We start from the raw sequence: 16411 nt of genomic DNA on the forward strand, positions 1-16411 counted from the left end.
ACCGGGACGCAGCCCTGCGTATGTACTTTTATTTTCTCGCGGGTATCGCGTGTCACGCGTGTGCCGATGTAAGACGGAGGAGGAAAGCAACAACCTGCAAGCCCTTCCTGAACAATCGCCATCGATGTAACGATATCTGTTAACCCGGACTTTCCTCGTGATGATTCGGGCGTTCATTGCGTTTGAACGGCGCAGTAAACACGATGCGGTATACATGGAATGTACTAGTTATAGTTGGTGGCTTTTGTCGTTTGTCCCTTGGAAAAAAAAAAAAAAAATAGTGGATTCGCCATGGAATTCGCCTCGCACTCTCCAACACATGCGGCGGCGCAAAACAGACCCATGTATACGTACGTATATGGGGTACACGGTGCAGGCTGCGGCAACGGCGGTGCCCATGCATGCAGGGTTATTCACCAGCGGGCGCGCAGCACTTCCCTGCGAATTATGGCGTCCCCTGGAGCTGGGTGTGTGTGTGTGTATACATATACATTTTCCCCTACGACTGGCTGCGTGTGTATACATGTATACCGTGGGGTTGCATCGATCCGGTTGCCAGGCCCCCCTTTCTCTCGTTTGACAGCCAGCACGGCCGAGAATAAGGGAGAATAAAAGGAGGAGGAGGACGAGCGCACTGATGCGAGTTCGAAACTTTCTCGGACCAACTCCTCCCTCCTCCTCCTCCTCCTCCTCTCGTGCGTTGTTGTTGTTGATGCTGTCGAGCGTGTTACATATATATAGCTTAAAGGGGCTACCTACCAATTTTCTTTTTTTTTTTTTCTTTTTTTTTTTTTTTTTCGCCCCGTTGTACATTACGCACGCGATTGTTTTACCAAAATCGCATCATCGCACCAAACGCGCTGCAGCAGTGGTTGCCGATCGCATCGGGTGTACATCTTTTCGCTTTTTCTATATAATATATACCTATAGAACACGTGTCTCGCTCCCGTCGATATTTTTCGCCATCCTCCTCTCCTTCGTCAAATTCCCTCGATTTGCCGCTAAATACGGCGTCATTTCTCCTCTCCGTATACCCTCATCGATTCATCGTTTTTCCCCTCTCCTCCTCGATGCAACACAAATTATATACTTATACACCTGTAGTATTATATAGGCACCGGGAGTCAAAGAAAGTGCAGTGCCCCTCTTTCTTCCCTGTGCCCGTGATAAATAGGAAAATTGCCCGGTTCGTGTTTCCTCTGGCATTAATCATCATCATCATCGTACTTTTCTCCATCCCCCCCCTCTCTCTCTCTCTATGTCCAGTCCACCCCCGCATCATGACGGATGCGCGTCCCCGTGTGTGTCTTTGCGTGATATTTCTTTGAATGGAACGGCGCGAGAGTGGGCGTAACTGCTTTTGTCCTTTCTCTCCCACCCCCCTGGAGCTTCGTCGGCTATAACTAAGACGGAACGGCACGTGCAAGGGGTGAAGGACAAACGACACGGGGGAACTTTCTCCATCTAATATGGAAGAGGCTCCGTCGATCGCGGTGACACCGAAAGAGCTGTTTTTTTTTTTTTTTTTACTTTCACAAGGTCAAAAATCAATGGAGGATCTTTTTGTGATAGTCAATCCCTTGAACACGCATATACATATACGAACGCAGCCATAGCTCGGGCGGGAATAAAGAGATTTCTTTTTTACAACAACCGATTGCTTGAGGTATACGTCCAACGAATCCCGGATGATTTGTCAAAGCTCGCGTAAAAAAAATCACTGGCTCTTGTCTCTGGTTTCGTCAGCCCGTGAATTTTCGGGCGAAAGACGCGCCGAGACCGATGCGTAGTCTATAGGTGTATCTCGAGTCGTCCAGTTAACCGTAAGTATAGTTGGTAAATTTCGTCAACTGGTATATATGGTCGCTTGCGACATCCTCTCGTTTCTTTCTCCCGTCGTTAGGTTAAAAGGAGGAGGAGGAGGAGGAGAAACGGTTCTCTCGACGGGACGCGACCTCGTCAGTGTTTACCCATGATTATTACACGGGAGAGCTCGATTGTTACGAAACCCAAAACCGGGACTTTTGCCGGGCGGACGTGACAATAACTTTTGTTTTTTTTTTTTTTTATCTACTCTTGATACACGTGATATAATATAAATATGGTTGTATACGTATAAAAGATAGTGTTGATGCGATACGTGGGTCACTGTTTGTTGGGATTCGGATTAGCAGGTGTAGGTTTAAACCTCGTTTGGGCCATCAGCTATTTTTTTTTGTTTTTGTTTCAACTCCACCACCCCTAGGCACACCTATACAATATCCCGTGTGTAATATACAATAGTGAAACAAGAGCGGCAGTTAAAATTTATCGCGAGATGCCTCACGGTGCCAAAAGCCCGAAAATGTCCCCACTCTACCGGCAACAATCGAGCTTAGAAAAGTCGTGCTCCGTACAATGGCAACAAAAGCCCTTGCCTCTCCATCTCCTCCTACTTATTCTTTTTTCTCTTTTCTCGCTGGCCTCAATTATCTCAAGTGTACCATCACCACCACCTCCTCCTTTTCATTATTTTCTCTCAATCCCAGAAAGTTCAAACGTAGCCCTTCAAAATATGTATATATTATATCCATAAATAAAGTAAGCCCATCTGTATAGAATTACCAACAGGGGAGAAAGAGAGAAACCACAGTGTAGGTACTGTTCAAACTTGGCCCCTCTACGTTGAATTTTCGCCTCGCGCCCTACCACCGCCAGAGCGAAAAGGACAGCAAGCGTCATCATCATCATGACCATCATCGCCCCCTCTTGGCCCCGAGCCTTTACTCGCACGAGGTCGTTTTCCGGGGCCTCTCCACACATGCATAGCCAAGCACAAACTAGCAAACCATCCATGCGTATATGTATAGACCTGTGTATCCAGTATAGGGAGAGAGACCTCGGGTTTTGTACTATCGACCGAGCTACAGCCACAGTCAGTTCGCTCGTCCCGTGACCTGACCTCGCCTGAACTCGCTCTCCGTCTCTCTCTCTCTCTCGTCCTAACTCTATCCGCCCCCTGCACGTGCCCCCCTCCCTCTTTCTGTCCCGCTTCTCTTTTCGCTCCACTCGGCAAGCGCACTTTTTCTTCTTTCCTTTTCTTTTTTTTTTTTCACTACCCTCGCTCTCCTTTTCGTTTCCAACCCCGTTGCGCTGGCTGCTTGACGTGCCTCACCGGCGGCTTCTCCGTTGGCGAAAAAAAGAAAAAGGGGCATGGGAGACCAGCCGAGCTGTGAAAACGCTTCCTCCGCTACATGCACACGACGAGTGGCCCGAAAAGTGGATAAGCGGATAAATAGACGCCTGCCCGGTCTGTGCCCCGCGCGCACGTGGGCTTAAACAATGTCCCCCCCCCCCGCACGCTGCCATTTATATATTATACCCCACTCGATTAGTACTCAGTACACGCAATAACACGGTAGAGTAGGGAAAATTACCGGGGGCAAGGGGGAGAGCATACTCTTTTGCGTCCGCGTTGGGTGTAATTATGTTCATTATAGCTGGTGACCAAAACTATTATATACCTACTGACACCGAAATCTGCAGCCAAAGGCTCTCCGTTATGGAAAATGCGATTAGTAGGAAGGAGAAAAGAAAGAAAAAAAAAAAAAAACGCGCGTATGCGCTTGCCTTGCTCTCTTTAATTTTTTCAGCGCCTCTCTTTTTCTCTCACCCCATCATCCCCGGCCCGCGTGTACATAACTTCCGTGTTTCTAGCGCGGAAAAGCCGAGAGAGCAGCAGAAGTGGGAGGCTCTTCGTTTCCGAGTCGCCGACGGGGGGTGGGGTGGGAGGCAACAGCGGAGAAAGTTCACCTGAGATTTACGGAAATCGCCTTTCACGCGCACGTTCCGGCATCTCGATTAAACCTACCCCCCTTCCTCCTTTTTTTTTTTTTTTTTTTTTTTTTTTTTTTATACAGTCCTTCATTTCTGTGTACATTTTTTTTTATTCCGCACATTTTCCACTTTTTTAGCTTCACCTTGGATGATCAATCAACCTTATCCGATCCAATCTATACATGTACACTTTGCTGCTGATAAGTTATTCCACGTCACCACAAATTATACAGATCCGACGAGCGGTGTTGAACAAACTTGGGCTGATTTTTTCGCTAGTTCTTACTTTCCTTAGTGCAGTATGTAGGTATTCTATTTAATCTACTGGCTTTCCTGTCGGCTAGACATTTTTTTTTATCAAAATCGCGCTTTCAATTAAAATATACACTACGATTTACTTGAAATTTTACACATTCTCATTAAATGTAACTTTCGTCTCATCCCCTTAACACCAAGGTAACAAACAAATTGATTGCCCCCCAATTATACTCAATGCGCTCCAGTTGGTTATCTCGAAACTATATGCAAAACACACCACTAGATTGGGGACTCGTTCATATAGCTATATGTAATTATCTCCAGCACCGTCGCTGTAAATTAGCGATCTCTTACTCTAGTTAATCCCAACCAATCACCAAACAAAGGTAACGTATGAAGGCTTGTGACAACAGTATCATATACACGATTTCGAGAAAGGATTCTTTGTTTCGATCGATCAAAAAATGTCCATTACAATCGTCTTGCTGAACTTTGGTACTCGGGTACTCGAGCTTTATCATGTATATACGGATCAAAGGATTATCTCACAAGTCCAGCTGTTAACGCCAAAAACAACTAACAAATAGTCGCAGGCAGGCAAGTCCTATGTGTGTAGGTATAAAAAAAAAGGTGAACAACATCGGCTACGGTTTTTGGCCTCAACAATGCAACTCGACAAAAGCTCTACGCACTTTTCCCCCCCACGGTGGAGGGGAGGGGACTCGGTCCGAGTATTAACAGTGGCACACGGTAACATCTCCCCTGTGCATATAAATATACACGTGTATACACACATCCACGCGCAAAATCGCGTACACTTGAGCGCGGTGGCGCCGCCTGCGTGCACGTGCAAAGCCTTGGGTTATACCTATAGGCCTACACGGAGGCGGAAAGAGAAGGCGGAGCCCGTCGCCAAGGGGTAGGCGGTACCCTGGCGCTAATATTTTACGGATCTCCCGAAGTGACGCTCCGCTCTCTCGTTCTCTTCCCTGCTTTTCGCCGTCCTTCTCTCTCCCGCTGCACCGAATATACGCAGGGGGACGTCGATGCCAAGAGTAGGTGGCGCGTAACCGAGTTCCATACAAGCAAGGGTACATATATATATAAGTCCTCGCTTCCTTTTTCTCTGCACGAGTAGAAGCAGTCACGCTTCCTTCTTTTTTTTTTTTTTTTTCTTCCTTTCTTTCTCCGCTTTATTAGCATTAAACCATCGCGCTCGGACGACCGTCGTGTAATTAACACTCGATGATTTTTCTCGTAGGACAATTAGTCGGGCGAGCGGAGACAGAAACAGAAAAAACAAGATGCAACTCGTTGGATGTTTATGTCGAAGCTAATAATGGTTTTTTTTTTTTTTGTTTTTTTTTTCCCTACACTGCCTAAAAATCTTCATTTGGCGTCGTGCAGTGAGGAGCAATTTCACAAAGATACATAACAGTATCGTCAATTGATATACCGATGTTCTTTCGCTTCGAGGATGTGCAATGAGTATTCATGCGTGGCTGTACATGGCCAATGAAAAATAGCCGAGAGGTGATTGCGGACGGGAAGAAAAACAAAAACTGATGGATCCGCGAGAAAAAAATCTACCTGATTCAGGGTCATCCCTTCGATCCGCGACATTTACAATTATAGGTCTGGTTGTAGCAAAACCAACACCTCGTTATCCCCCCTTTAAAATAACCCCTGATTTTAACGTAAAAAATCAGTCAAGAAGAATTTCCCGTGGTCGCGGAAAAGTGGGCCCTTGAATAATGAATTCCAGAGTTCGGCCGCGGGGGAACGTGTAATCAGGCGCGTTCCTCCACCATATCCGACTCCTCCGACTTCGCGACGAGGAGGAAGCCCAGCCAAGAGCTTTAAAGCTCCACCTCCTCTCTCTCTCTCTCTCTCTTTCGGATGTGATGTAAAAGGCCAACTGTATCTCGTACGTATACCTGTGGCTGGCTTCGAGCGAAATTCATCATCACCGCTATAGGTTGTTTACCGCGGCAGTGGCGCCAGGAAATTATCTGGCATTCGTGCTCTCCTCAACTCTGGGACGATCATTGCGACACGTATCTCTATATATGCTACAGGTATCACTATAGTCAATTGTTTGTTTTATTTTCTTTTATATTGATAGCACGCTTCATCCAAATACTGCACAGTACACGTACTTCATTCAGTACGGACCACTTGAACTGCGGGTTTTTATGTTGGACATTCCTGCCCCGCATCATCAGCCCCTTTAAATCATGGTACCGATACTTCGGGGGGAGGGGGGGGGGTAGAGGGGCTGCATCGTTGTCCAACTCGAGAATATACTATATATATAGATGTAGGGACGACAAGGGGCTGATGAGCATTGACGGATTTATGTAAGCTCGCTCTGCGTGTAACATATGTGTGTACATGCGTTAAACGAACGGGACCTCCGTAGAACCAAGACCTTTCTTTTTCCGTCTCCTCGTTCTCTCGGTGTACGATTTCATCTTCTTTTTTTTTTTTTTTTTCTTTTTTCTTCTTCCGTAAGTACCAGAGATACGCGTACACCTTTACCGCACCGTGTGTTAACACACATCTGTATAATTATGTACGTATACGTATAACGTATGTAGCAGTGGCGTTTCGACACATTCTCATGAATATCGGTGTCCCGATGACCATGAAATATCTCAAATCTGCCTTTTCCCCGATCGAGACTCTCGATAGGCGTACACTCGTATCCGGTTGGATTGATTTTTCGTTCGCCAAAGACTCGATACATATACTTACTCGACATTGAATGACAATATTGGGTAATCGAACGAGTCCGGTGTTGCGATGAATCGTACTATATTATCTATGGTTCACTAGCCGTATACAAGGGGAGTACTTATTTTCCTTCATCTCGCGAGCAAGTAAATTTCTTCATGTGGGGTGGGAAAATAAATTGAAAAGGCCAAGAAAAACACAAATAGAAAAGAGAGCGAGAGATCGAAGGAAGGAAGGAAGAAAACAAGAGGCAATTTTATCGGACGCTTACACTTATCCCGTTCATTTTTCACGCGAGCCGAACGGGGATGGTACAAATGTTGCAAACATAGCCCATGCGAACCTATATATGTATTATATACACACCAACTTTGCGAAAAAGAGAGAACGGCTGGCGTTGCTGACGTAACGCGGTCGAATTAATTCAGCCGGCGAGAAAGTTACGCGATGGCCTGTATCAAACTCTTTGGCCGAGGAGAGGGGCGCGCAACGTGTATCTGTGTACAAACGAGCGAAAGGAAGAAAACTAAAAAATCTCGTGAAAAATCGGCGAAAGTTTTCGTTCGTGCGCCCCGCCAATATATATACCCTAACTCGTGTGTGACGCGTATACGACGCTGATGTGGGTTTCCGCGTAATTATTTTCCAGGAGTGTGCAATACAAGTTGCTTGCAGATAAGTGGAGTACAAGTTTGGGTATAGGTGTAGCGCGACCGTATTTATATGAAAATAAGGAGGAGGAGAGGAGAAAACGAAAACTCGACCTGGGTTGGCCCCGAAAAGGGGGACAACCCGCGTAATTTCGTTGTCCTCGTTTTGAAAAGAGACGAGTTGGCTCCCTTTGTATCGCACGTGCAGAGTCACATTATTGCTCTCCTCTTTTTTTTTTTTTTCTTCCAAATCTTAAGTTCATAGGTGGACATCGAAGCAAAGTCCTAGCAATTTTATTACTTATCTGTTTTGGAATGATGGCGATCCATATCAGTATATATGAAACAAATGCCACTTGCGGCTGTAAAATGTGATGATACCAGTATAATATAATTGTCCGACATGATATGATCGATGTAGGTACGAAAATAATAACACCCACGTCACGTAACTACATTATTATTATTTTTATTTTTATTCGAGCAAAAACAAAACGATAAGAGTGTGTGTGCCAAAGTTTCAACTAGTCAGTCCGCCTCTTTTTACTATATACCTTTTCTTTGTCTTATATAATTATATATGCATATAGTTTACTCGGTCTACTTGCTACACATAACTCTTGCAAATCAAACCGTATATATGTATATGTATACATCTAGGCAATTCGAGTCGAGGTGCGTTAAAATTGCCCCCCTCTCTCTCTCCATGTGTGTGTATTGCAAAATACATGGCGATTTGTATAATTGCGTCGGCGCGAGCTTTAACTTTGTATGTGCTCATTTGTGAAGGTATACCCAACACAAGTATAAGAGAACTAGAGAGTCGGAGAGAGTCGCTGCCTAACGCCGAAATTAACGAGAAACTCTGAGAGGTACATAAATGTATATAATATTTCTTATGCACACCATTGCTATATACATACGGCCGTTGCTCTCCATCTTCGTGGCAACTTTTTGATTTTAAGCTATATACTCTTTCTTTGTTTCCCCGCTACATATATGTATGTATATTATATAGGCACGTCACTTACTACTCAGTTGTATACTCATTGAATAGCGGTGCTGCGACATGGTTACAGTTATGTACGTATAAGTATCATGTCTACGAGCTTTGTTTGCTCCACACCAATCAAATCTGAGTCTTTCTTGATACTTTGTCATATAGATATATATAGTGCACATGGTACAAAAAGCGCCTTTTTAAGATTTCTGAAAAATTTTCATGGTGGTTTTAATATCATTTTCCACGGGTGTCTTTTACATCGCAACGAAGGTGGCGCAACGTGAATTTTCTCTTTAGTAAAACTGTGTGAAAGCTATTCTCGCCGTAGTATCGGTGAAATTGCGTCGGATTTCACCGTTTTTTCAATGAATATGCACCAATTACAAATTGTTTTAATTAAACTGTGTCCCTTTGCCGAATGAAGCAGGATATTAATTACTTGTGTAATTGAAAAGAAATTTTCTTCCCTTTTTTTTTTTTTTTTTTTTTTTTTCTCTCCATGTCAAAATATTCAAAGTTTCACGGGTGAAATCGGACGTTACAGCAACGCGTTTCGTCATCATCGGAGGCCTCCTTTTCTCAAAAACGATGATATCAACCGGAGGATCGAAATTCTCTCTTTTTTTTTCCTCCTTCTTCAGCGAAGCTCCTAAGCCACGGCCTTCGAATACATTGTGATACATCAACGCGTGAGAAAACGCCAAGTGTCTAATGGCATTGGGGTCACTGTGGTGATGGCGGCTCGAGCCTCGTTTTATACACGCATTACGAAAATAAGCAGCGCGCTTAAAAAAAAAAAAAAAAAAGTCGGTCAATAAGTACGACTTATTCCAATGTATATCCCGGTTATAAAGCACCGATTCTACTTACTGTATATTTACTTATGTCCGTGATGAAAAAAAAATAAATAAATAAAATAACCCAATAATGACAAGAGACTCAATCGTTGATGTGTATATATAATTATATTCACAATATACGTTTCGATGTACCGCGTATAAAGCACATCGTTTGTGGTTTATTTGGGGCTGATGTTTCTTCAATTTGTCTGTCCACCGGAATAATTGATAAGGGGAAAAAAAAAAAAGTCATCATCACATTCTTATCTCTCGTTGTTTGACGAGAAGTAACTCACGGTCGGGCCAGCCGCAACGTGTGTACATATAGCACACGATAAAAAAAGCCAGCGACTGTGCAGGTATGAAAATCAGAGAAAAGAGTGGGGTTCCCCTGTATAGTATGCCCTTCTTTGTATAGACCTATCTGTGTGCGTGGTATAAAAGTTGCCCTCCCAATGAGATGTATACATATATACATAACGAGCTATCGCGGTTCCGTGGTGTGTGAGTGCCAACACAACACCGTCACGGTTCCATTAATATACGACTCCAAATAACTCGGAGATCGCTTGTGTGTATTATACTTACACGTACAACACCGGAGAACGAGATATCCGGTCCCGCGGCTTTGGCTGCTCCTGTTCACATGGTTTTCCTGATCCGACAATATATGCGATTCAGTTATATGTGAGGCTCGTACACGCCGATATTATATTCATAATGTTCGATCGAGCTTTTCATTTTCACCGAACTTACGCGTACTTCTTCTTTTATCCGTTTATCAAAATGTATTCATTGACCTCGAGATTCGTGTACTGGTTGACGATAAAAGAGACGCTTTGGTATGGATGGAGTATTTTATCAGAATAAGTTTCTGAGAACCAGGAGGGACAGCTGCGTGAGTTTTGTGTGTCCCATTGGCTGGAGATCGACGCCGAGTGGATTCGGGGTGGGTATAACTTTCGGTGGTGGGGACACGTAGAATGGATTGATAGACGCGAAACGTTACAGGGTTTCGGGTAGTTTTCCATGTGTATATAGCCTCGATCGGATACGATGTGGTTTTTGATGCCGAAGCAGTAGGGTGTGTGTGTGTGGCGACTTGATTGTTATTTGGCTCGTGTGTATATATATATCGATAACACCCGCAGCCAATGAGCCGTGAAACCATACTCTTGTTTCTCAGCGAGTCACAAGTGCATAAAGCGACTTTTCGGCACGATTGCAAAGTTATGGTCCAAGGCGGTTCATCAAACGACCGTACTCGCACTCGTTTCCCTTAATCGCACCAAATGCGGGGGGGTGTTTCAATCGAGTTAACGACTCTGGCCCCTCTTTTTCCGCCATTTGGGCGTGTAGGGGTGCCCCTGCAGTATACGAACGAAAAAAAACAAAAAAAACACCAGCCAACTCGTTCTCTGATCATACAAGTACCTATATCTGACATTTGTGCGCGATTGTGGAGCCTATAGATTTTCCATGGATACGCGATAGGTGGGCTGTAGCAAAGCGTTCGTTAGATTACGAGTGAGTATAATTATATACTTATCTGCAGTGCGTGTGAGTTTGTGCGTATGGAGCTTGTGTGTGCGAACGACATCCGCGTGTATATACTGAAACAACGCGAGGACGGGATCGACCAAAGGCACGCGGAAAGCCGCGGACGGGACGAAGACGCACGAGGCCGATACATACACGATGGATTCCCCGAAAAAAAGGATGCTTCGCTGTGCGATCGATCACCTCGAGAGACTTTATTTTTTATCGAAAATTATTTTTTACTCCACTGTCGTAACTGGAGTTGAATGAAAGCCACAAGACACAATCGATGCAACAACATTTGACTACTGATCGTCATAGCGTTGTGCCTAGTTTTTTTTTTTTTCATACGCCCTCTAATTTTTCGCGATTCCAGAGTTTAAATGAACTCGTGCCATTGTTTAATAATCAACCGGTGTTTTTTCGCAGAACCGGGCGTACGTCTATATACACCCATACACGTACACGTGCTACTATGGCCATATATACTCGATTTTGAGGCCGTGCTTTGCTGGTGCTATATATAGTGGGGGGGAGGGGAGGGGAACGGCGCTCTCGGGGGAATAAGGGAAAGGATGGCTCGAGAGAAGTAGGGGGAGGACGGATGCCAGAGTCGAGGCGAACGCGCGGCGATGTAGAGCTCCGTCGCCAGTCGAGTACGGACAGACGGTGGCTTCGGACCGGGCACTTTAATCCTCGTTTTCGGATCGCTCCACATATACACCCGCGATCATATATCCTCAATTTTTCGTCCTTCCTTTACCCACTTCATCGAGTTCCCTTCCCATCGGTTGGATTCGAACGCGCACAGCATTCGAAAAGAAAAAAAACCCACCCCTCGGCGTCTCTCTTTTCTCCCCCTCCGCGTGCACGTACCAGAGTTTTGCCCGTGTTGTGCTTGCCCAGTGATTATACAGAAAAGAGAGATAACGGGGAAGGCTGGGTGTGCGCGCGTGACAGACGGCAATATAATATTACGGAGTGTCTCTCGAAGATTGTCACGTGTGTGGGCTGCGGTGCATCCGAAGGAGGGGTGGAAAAAAAAAAGAAGAAAGAGTTGTCCGGCTGCCAGTATAATATATATACAAATATATGTATGATCCCTTGTGTCCGTGCGTGGGTGCATATATATACATGTACGTATAAGTGAGTGCGTGTGCTGCACTTGTGCACCGCATTGGCCGCGGTATAGTGTGTATGCATGTAGTGCTGACGGGCGATTCGGAGTGTGGCAAGAGGGGGACGGCAATAATACGACACAGCTGCGTGCGCGAGTGGAAAGTTTTTTCGTCATCCCCCCCCCCCCACCCGGGTTCTTCGGGTCGGCAGCAGCTCGGAAGAACTCTGTGTTCCCGTATACCAAAAGAAAATAATAAATAAAGAAAGTGCGAATACGAGAACGAGAGGAGGAGGATTTAGCCGAACGAGGACACGCATTGTGAAACACACGTACACACTTACACCCAATACAGAAGAATAATTTTACAAAAACCAACATAACACAGTGGAATAGTGTTGGTGCGCGGGGGTGTGTAATAAATAAAAAAAAAAAAAAAAAAAGTGAAATAACAAGTCCAGTTGATGATAATGATGTCGATGTTGTCACACGTCGCACCTCCCGTTGTATGAGTTGACGCGGCTTTTGTACGCGTAGGCATCGTTGAATCGTGATAAGAGGGAAAAAAAAAAAAAAAAAAAAAAAAAGAGAAAAAAAAAAGCGGCGCGCATGTGTTCAGTGGCTTATAACATAGGTGGCAAATCCTCCCTCGCAAATCTGGATACATTATCGGCGCCTCCCCTTGGATTGCCCCATGACAGGATGGCGCTGGCGCGGTGAGTAACCACCATAACTGCACTCCCTGTTATTGGAACGAAAATTCCCCTTTCCCGTCCGACCGAGCGTTATTTTGTACAATCATTTTTTGCTCTCCTCGACCGTCCCCCCCCCCCTCTTTCGTCCCGTCTCTGCGTTGTGAGAAGCGAACAACAGCCGATCGGAGGCTGCGCCGCGTAAATTTCGGTCTTTATGGCCCAAAGAGTCTTTGCTTTCTTCCCCGTAGGTACACAAGTGCACTAAACACGAGACTATATAACTTTGGCCGGGCGAGGAGCTGGATTCTTGGCTCATTGTTCGCTGACTCTGCCGCAGCTTCCCCTCGACGAATCGCTCCGTTCGGGGTTGCATTTATTTATTTTTTTTATATAAAAGCCGCTGCGAAAAGTATCGTCGATGACTGGGCGAGGTTTTTTTTTTTTTTTTTTTCTCCACGACCGGTATAAACGCACCGACCCCGATATCCCTATCTGTACGGTTGGCTTCCGGCTGTATGTGCTCTAATAAATAATACTACGGTCCGGCGGCTCGTTAAAGTCAAATTTACCCGTCCAGGAAATCATAACGACAAGGGCAAATTAACGCTACGCTAATGAATCACCCTGACGGTCGCACCTATAGTTTTCGAGGAGGGTAGAGTAGTTGTATACTTAGTAATACTTATTACCAAAGAAGCTAATACCAAACAAACAAACAAACAAACAAACGAAAGAGAAAAAAAAAAAAAAAAAAAAAAACCAATGATCGGACAATCGGTTTAATATTGTAATCGCGCAAAGAGCCTCGACACGAAAGAGAGCCGGCCTGCATAAGAGCACATATCCACGATGCACGTATACATAAATGTATACAAGTTGATGGCGCACACATAGGCGTGCACGCGCGCGGCGTCGTCGAGGACGCGGCGTTCAGCTATATGGATAGTGCGCCTTGACTCGGCGACTGCATGCATGTAATAATGCGCCCGGCAATCCGAACCGAGGCTATATTATACACTTACCTATACAACGTTGTTTATAGAGTGGTATACACCGCACACGCGCATGCGATGAGCCAACCTCTGTACCAAAGGTGTTTTATATCTACTTACTTACCAAAGGCATGTATGTCCCTCTCTTTGCTAATTTTGTTGCCTGCAATTGCTCCTCACTTACTTCGGCTCAAAGACAATCCATCGTCCGAGCCACCACTTCCTGGTGTTTCTGTCTTCGTTGCGCGTGACAGTGAGGTGTACGCGCGAGTGATTGCACGTACATATACATACACTTGTAAGCTGCATTTTTTTTTTTTTTACAATACTCTCGATCGTCATTATATATACTTTACGCTCGTGCACAACGTAACAAAACCGGTAGGTGGTATATGTACATCGTTTGCGATACAATTGAGATGCCACCTCGATCGATCGGTGAGCACACGTGGCATTCGAAATGTTGTTTTTTTTTCTTTTTTTTCTTTCCACCTGTCGACAGTGACGATGATCTAAGCTCACATATTTTTTTTTTTTCAATCGAAAGGACAATCGTTCCACGAGGTGATTCACGACTGTCCCCGCGGTATAAACGCGCTGGGCGACACATTGTTATTATTATAAAAGTTTGGAAAACTCCATTCGGGCGCCTCTGACGTCAAAAACTATTACACGTGATCATGTGTATATTATATACGAATCACGGCTCGATTATGCATTGTACCTGGTGTTACAGGGAACGGAAGTCGCGTGCACAGAGCGCAGTTATCTCCCCACGGTGTAAATGAAGTTTAGCGCGACCTTTTTTAAATATACTTACGGAAAAAAAAATGCAAAGGCTTTAATGCCGGTGTGCGGTTGTACCGAGCGCGCATGTATTATACTCTCGAGAGAGTCGAAGCGAGTATAACTCACGGGCCAAGTTATAAACGGCTCTTGCCCAGCGCGACCCACACATACACACTTGTATCGAAGTAAGTACAGGCTACGCCGCAGCTTCCTTGTCAGCCAATCCGGGCACATACTTGTCTCCAGCGAGACATTCCAAAAGCCGCGCGTGGAGTTACGAGAGGCCGGTCGTTTTGCTTCTCGCTCCGCACGAGAGCTTTTCGTGATGTGTGTATATATATACACGCGCATTATAAACTCGGTTCTCCGCACTCCCGCGCCACAGTACCCAACTCCATGTGTGCCACGTGTAGTGCGTGTAACAGCTCCGGAATTCAACCAACATCCTTCAAAGTATATTATACCCAGCGGTATATAACTATTGTATACTTACGTCCCCCTCTCTCGTGGAGGAGCTACGTACATGTATGTGTATAGAAGCGGAAATACCCATTGGTACATCACACTTTAAAAAGAGTATGTATGTATATAATAAATATATACCTTGCCTTGGCTGATTCGATTTGTAAAACAATACGAACATAAAGTGGTACAGTTATATAGCCTCGGTGTTTTGATTTACCAATGTGCCCTCTGATCCGTGTGCATGACTCATGTATAATCGGACCCCGAAAAACTACCGTATACTTTTTGTTATTGAGGCTCTTTCACACCATCCGTCGAGGCCACTCATTTTTTTCACCTGAAAAAGTACGTACTTTCATGGAGTGGAGAGAGAGAGAGAGAGCCGCGGTGTACAATATACACGGGAAAATGAAGGTCGTCGCCCCTTTTTTTTTTTTTTTTTTTTTTTTTTTTTTTCATTTCGAAGGATAATTGGGAAAGAAAAATACACCGTTCAACCTAAAATCGTCGACATTGAGTTTCCACGGTCTTTGCGACGCGCGTAATTAACGGGACATTGTCGCGCGTAGACGTCTTTTCCAATTTGTTGTTTCTACCGATACACTCATCTGCTCTGCACTATACGCCTGTAATATCATATATGCTGCAGCCATAAATCACCGTTGTATGGCCTGACAAACGCGTACATATATATACAACACAGACTTTCTGGAGGTTTTGGCGCTCGATTTTTCCCCGCAAATGTTTTCCGGTGCAGGGCTTTCGCAAGTGATGTGTGCGTGTACACCTTCTTCCACGCAAGGATACACGTGTGCTATTATACTGTATGTCTCGTGAAAATATGTCGCTCGATATTTGCCAGAGGTGTTTCTTTTTCTTCTTCTTCCTTTCTCCGCGTTATTTCTGGAATATCCGTTGAAAAAGCTCGCGGTATCGTTGTTTTTCCTCATCTTTCTTCCATTATGCATACATCTATACACCTACGTATTGGTTGGTTGTCACTGCAGTCTTGTAATACGTTTACGCGCGCCGATGTAGTACAAATATACGATAATACGCGTATTGAAAGAGTACAGAGTGTTTGCCGATTTTACCCGACGGAAAATGTATCGGTAACGCCTTTCAAGAGTCATTTAGGCCTATTTTGTGTGAATAATCTTATTGTTTTCAAAATCATGTTTGGTGCAACCAACTGGCTTGGAACAACGTTAAAAAATGTATAATAAGCTATAGAAAAAGAAAAATAATCGAAATTCGAGCTCAAGTTTTCTTGATAATTCAGTCATTTTCAAATTTCACGATGGATATTATAGTCCAAAAAAATAACCGAGTGGTTCGTTATTTTTGTCCCAATCACTTTTTTTCGAACAGGCTGTACTATTATACTTTATTTCCAGGTGATGAGCTGTAAAAAAGAGAAGCAGAACATCATATCTCTTCTTTTTTTTTTGTTTCCAGTGATATTTACCAAACATTTTTCTTAAATTAACATATAGAAATTTTTGTCGCGAG

General features: G+C 44.5%; 1 protein-coding gene across 6 annotated transcripts in view; it reads left to right on the top strand.

Annotated features, from left to right (window-relative positions):
- Window positions 1–16411, top strand: part of rdx (BTB/POZ and MATH domain-containing protein rdx) — a 96718-nt gene that overhangs the window by 58220 nt on the left and 22087 nt on the right. For 3 of the 6 annotated variants that reach the window (XM_089589790.1, XM_089589791.1, XM_089589789.1), the window contains exon 1: window positions 11477–12674. The exons of 2 other annotated variants lie outside the window; for them this stretch is intronic. In XM_089589790.1, the coding sequence (XP_089445916.1) occupies window positions 12568–12674 (107 nt within the window). In that variant the 5' untranslated portion in view covers window positions 11477–12567. Of the gene's footprint in view, window positions 1–11476; window positions 12675–16411 lie in introns of those variants that run through there. One more of the 6 variants, XM_089589794.1, reaches the window with a different exon arrangement.

The sequence above is a fragment of the Copidosoma floridanum genome, unplaced genomic scaffold, assembly GCF_036245765.1.
Source record: "Copidosoma floridanum isolate Cflo_tuat_1 unplaced genomic scaffold, Cflo_Japanese_pri ptg000009l, whole genome shotgun sequence".
Classification (NCBI taxonomy): domain Eukaryota; kingdom Metazoa; phylum Arthropoda; class Insecta; order Hymenoptera; family Encyrtidae; genus Copidosoma; species Copidosoma floridanum.